The 4,139-nt window shown below is 32.6% G+C and overlaps 1 protein-coding gene across 1 annotated transcript; it reads right to left on the bottom strand.

Annotated features, from left to right (window-relative positions):
* On the bottom strand, positions 1 to 4,139 carry LOC113718003 (glutamate decarboxylase-like). Its single transcript, XM_027242897.2, has 7 exons — positions 3,986 to 4,139; positions 3,496 to 3,700; positions 2,742 to 2,942; positions 2,193 to 2,407; positions 1,758 to 2,011; positions 1,350 to 1,402; positions 1 to 625 (listed from the first exon to the last, which is right to left on the bottom strand). The coding sequence occupies exons 1-7, from the start codon at positions 4,078 to 4,080 to the stop codon at positions 104 to 106; spliced, it is 1,545 nt and encodes a 514-aa protein (XP_027098698.1). The 5' UTR covers positions 4,081 to 4,139; the 3' UTR covers positions 1 to 103.

Here is a 4,139-nt window from a genome sequence, read left to right as displayed (position 1 = left end):
AATTTACAATCTCTTTTGGATTTATCTAATGAATTACACATGTGGTGATCACCCCATGTTACACATCCAATCTTTCACAAAAGACTTATTCATGAGATGAAATTTAACACACACCCTTGGTTTTCCCACCACTTATATGTACTTTTTTTTGAATCCTGTCATGTTTATCTTGCTTCCAATGTATTGAAGTCGTTGGTAGATGCAACGAGCCCTCATGATCATGTCTAGACTCGTGATGCTGATCTTCATCACTTGACTTAACTTCTACAGTAAATAAAATCTTCGAAACAATATCTGCTGTTTCATCGAGCTCCAGTAATGCACCATTTATATGTGAAACTAACTTCTCAACAAGTTGTCTTCCCAAATCCTCACGAACCACAACCCTGAGGACAGCCATGTGTTCAACATTTGCAGGCATTGTGTAAGCTGGAACAATCCATCCATGGTGTCTCAAGGCTTTTGATAATTCAAAGGCCAAGCTTTTGTTTGTGTCTTTGAATCCGAAGGCAACAAGTGGTAGTCCTCTTTCCTTTGAGATAATGTCAAAACGACCTGTTTGTTTTAGACCATCTACAAGAAGTTTCGCATTTTCCATGCAATTTCTGATCACTCTTTTGTAGCCCTGCACCAATTTGTCAAAATGTGTGAAATTTTGAGTTCATGTTTTATCAGCAGAATTTCAAGAAATTGAGTTCATTTAGAATCCAATACACCACACTTAAGGATTTCATTTATTTATGTAATCAATATTTACTTTTGAGGGACTTAATGGGCACTTTAAAAAGTTGAGATACTATATATATAGCAAGATGAGCAAAAGTTCAATAACCATTGGTGTCATTTACCTTATAATAATAAAGTATCAAATTCGAAATTATGATGATAATCATCGCCTGATGATTTTTACAGAATTAAGACACAAATTTTGATGTTTCTCAAAACAAACAAAGGAAAATAAAGGAAAATTTTCCTTGATTATCAAAAATGCAAAATTTTGCAGAGCTTATTCCAACTTAGCTTCTTTAGTTTTATACATATAAGTGAGTTTGAGATAGGCACAGTTGGCCTTAGGCGCGGTTCGTGCAGTTATTTTATTTTATTTTTCATGATTTGGTGTGCGTTCGCATAATTTTATTGTATTTCACGATCATATAATAAAGTTATGCGAGTATAAACCAAATCAAAAAATACAATAAAGTTATGTAAATATATATATCAAATCATAAAAAAAAAAGTATAATAACCGCACTAATTGCATCTAAGGACAATTGTACTCATCTCAAACCCTGTTATATAAGTAACCAAAATAAGGTGGAGTAACAAAAAATGTTCAGTGCCTAGTTTACCTCAAACCCCATGCGCAGGAATTGATAATATTGCGCTACAATCTGACTGGATCCTGCAAATCCCAAGTTATTCAGTTAGGAGAGATTTACTAGATTTAAGAGTTGAAAGAAGAACCAAAACAATTAGCCGTTTAGCCCATATATGTATAAGTTGGAAATAATTCATTAATTATGTGGTCACTAGAATATTGACATCTCGAATAAATCTTTGTTCGTGCTTAAAGAAATGTTAATCGCACTCTATTTTCTATTGATCGCACTCTCATCATCATTTGTTTTATCATACAATCTAATACATAAAAATTATATGATAAAAATGATAGTGAGAGTACGATTAACATTTTTCCGTGCTTATTGTGATTTTTCTTTGAGTCATCTATCTTAATCATGTCTCTCTAGTACATGTACCTTTGGAGAAATTGAGGGTGAAGGTTGGTTGATCAGTTCCAAGATAATTTATGTGGAAAACAAGTTCTTCTGGTAAGTCTTCATTGCTCCTCCAAATAACCCAACCAATCCCAGCATAGACAAGGCCATACTTGTGTCCACTTACATTGATGCTTTTAACCAATGGCAACCTAAAATCCCATTCCAATTCTGGGTATATAAATGGTGCCACAAATCCCCCACTAGCTGCATCTACATGAATTGGCGTATCCCATCTGCAAGAAAAGTCATCAGAAAAGGAAAAGAAATTTTTAAAAAAAATTGAAACAAAAATATTTTGTCAAACACATGCTGAGATTTTCTTTCTTTTTTTTTTTTCTTTAAATTGAAACACATGCCAAGTTAGCAGCAAAAAATATGGTCAAATCAGAAAACAGATGGTTAATTATTTGTTACCCTGTCCTCTTGTTCTTTTCTGCTAAGAGATCATTCAAAAGCTTGACATCTTCAAATTCTCCTGTCAAGGTGGATCCAAGAATGGCTGCTACACAAATTGTGTTTTCATCCACCATCTCTACTGCTTTCTTTGGATCCATCACATAATAACCTTCACTTAGTTTTACTTCTTTCAACTCCACCTCAAAGTATCTTGCAAATTTTTCCCAGCAAACCTGTCCAAAAGCATGATCTTATACACTAAAGGACTAAAGAAAAATACATACTACTATATAAATATAATTGACATCCACAATAATTATTGATTTCCAATCAAAAATGTCTACGGATGCTCGGTCGAAAAAATCGACTTTTAATAAATGGTATATGACAATAAAAAAAATTAGTGATATCTATCTGCAAATCCAATCAATGATATATTCAAAATATTCTTATGATTTGAAATATAAATGTGCTTGTAATAATTTTTTACCAAAAAAAAAAAATCCCATTAGTCCAATCCAACCTATAATCTTCTGCTGAAAACATAATGAGACACTTGAATGATACCTGCACATTTGCTCCAGTAACAATATTAGGCTTGTCAAAAGGCTTTCCTTCTTCTTTCCTTTTGTTCTGCCATTTTTTCTTGAATGCCAATCCTGCCAACATAATTGCTTCTGAAGACCCAACTGTTCCAACTCCAATTGCTTGTTTGTTTGAAGCCAACGGAGCATTTAGAAGGTTTGCAATTATGTTCACGCACCGATTCTGCAAAACGTAGTTCATGCTGACTAAGAATTTGGAAAGATTCAAATTAATCCGTCCCCGTCCACGCTTCTTTAATCCCACCCCTTCTGTACTAGAAAAAAAAATTATGCAAAAAAGGAATTCGGAAAGAATAACAAAGTACAAATTTTAAATAAAAGAAAAAAAATTGAATAGCAAATACACTCAATTGACTCAAAAAGGCTATATTTACTCTTTTCACAAAATCACTTAAACAAGAATTTTGGTGTACCCTCAATAACATTTGCGCATAAATTTCACACAAAAATTCCAATTTAAATCTAATAATCCAAAAGAATAATTTAAAAATATTTTTGATTTTATAAAAAAAAATATATCTAACTTTGACAAAGAAAATATGGACCAACTTATATATATCTATGGTAACCAACTTTGCAAGGCCCCAAAACGAAATTCAAAAAAAAAAAAAAAAATAGTGTGCCCATGACATGTGTAGCTATTTTATGTGCTTCTATATACATATATCTTTTTGTTATCAACTTACATGCCATGTATAATATGATGAAGAATTTACCTGTAGCTCTGTGGTAATTGGGTATTCGTCCATGTCTACATAGTTCTTGTTCATGGATTCTATCATTAAGTTGTCACATTCTGGTTCCATCCAAGTTGTAACAAACGAGGCTAAATTAAGCCTTGGATTCCCATCTAATTGGAGCTCATCGTGGATAATCTGATAAGCAACTTCTTTTGGAATAGTGTTTTCAGGCATTCTATACCTGAAAACAGATAAAACGGCACTTTTATTAGTGCCAATGAAATAGCAACAACAACAATCATTTGCTTTGTTCCTTACCAAAAAAAGAAAAAATAAAAGAGAGAAGACAAAATTAAGCAAGAGCAAGTAATTCAAAATTAATAAATAAGTAACACTCAACAAACAAAACTGGTACTAAATACTCTCAAGAGGTAAAATACAACCTTCCAATAGATGATATTAATGTAAAAAAAAAAACCCATAAAAATAGAGCAAAATACATATAACATGATTGTTGAAATAGAACCTTGGCAGGGGGTCTTGAACATATCTGGAGGCAAAGACCGAGCTAATTGCACTAGATGATATTTCTTCTGGTGTTTGAACAACTGACAGTACCATTTTGGACTTTTTCTTTTCCCTCTAAAAGTTTGAGATGAACTGTTAAGGATTTGCAATGA

Source organism: Coffea arabica, chromosome 11e (genome assembly GCF_036785885.1).
Source record: "Coffea arabica cultivar ET-39 chromosome 11e, Coffea Arabica ET-39 HiFi, whole genome shotgun sequence".
NCBI classification, from domain to species: Eukaryota; Viridiplantae; Streptophyta; class Magnoliopsida; order Gentianales; family Rubiaceae; genus Coffea; species Coffea arabica.
Note: the sequence above shows the minus strand (reverse complement) of the source record. Positions and strands in the feature narration are given on the sequence as shown.

Coding starts and splice junctions, on each gene's coding strand:
- LOC113718003 (XM_027242897.2), bottom strand. CDS start 4,080: ATGGTACTGTCAGTTGTTCAAACACCAGAAGAAATATCATCTAGTGCA. Junction 3,701..3,985: donor GTTCAAGACCCCCTGCCAAG/GTTCTATTTCAA, acceptor ATCTGTTTTCAG/GTATAGAATGCCTGAAAACA. Junction 1,403..1,757: donor CACCCTCAATTTCTCCAAAG/GTACATGTACTA, acceptor TGGGATTTGCAG/GATCCAGTCAGATTGTAGCG.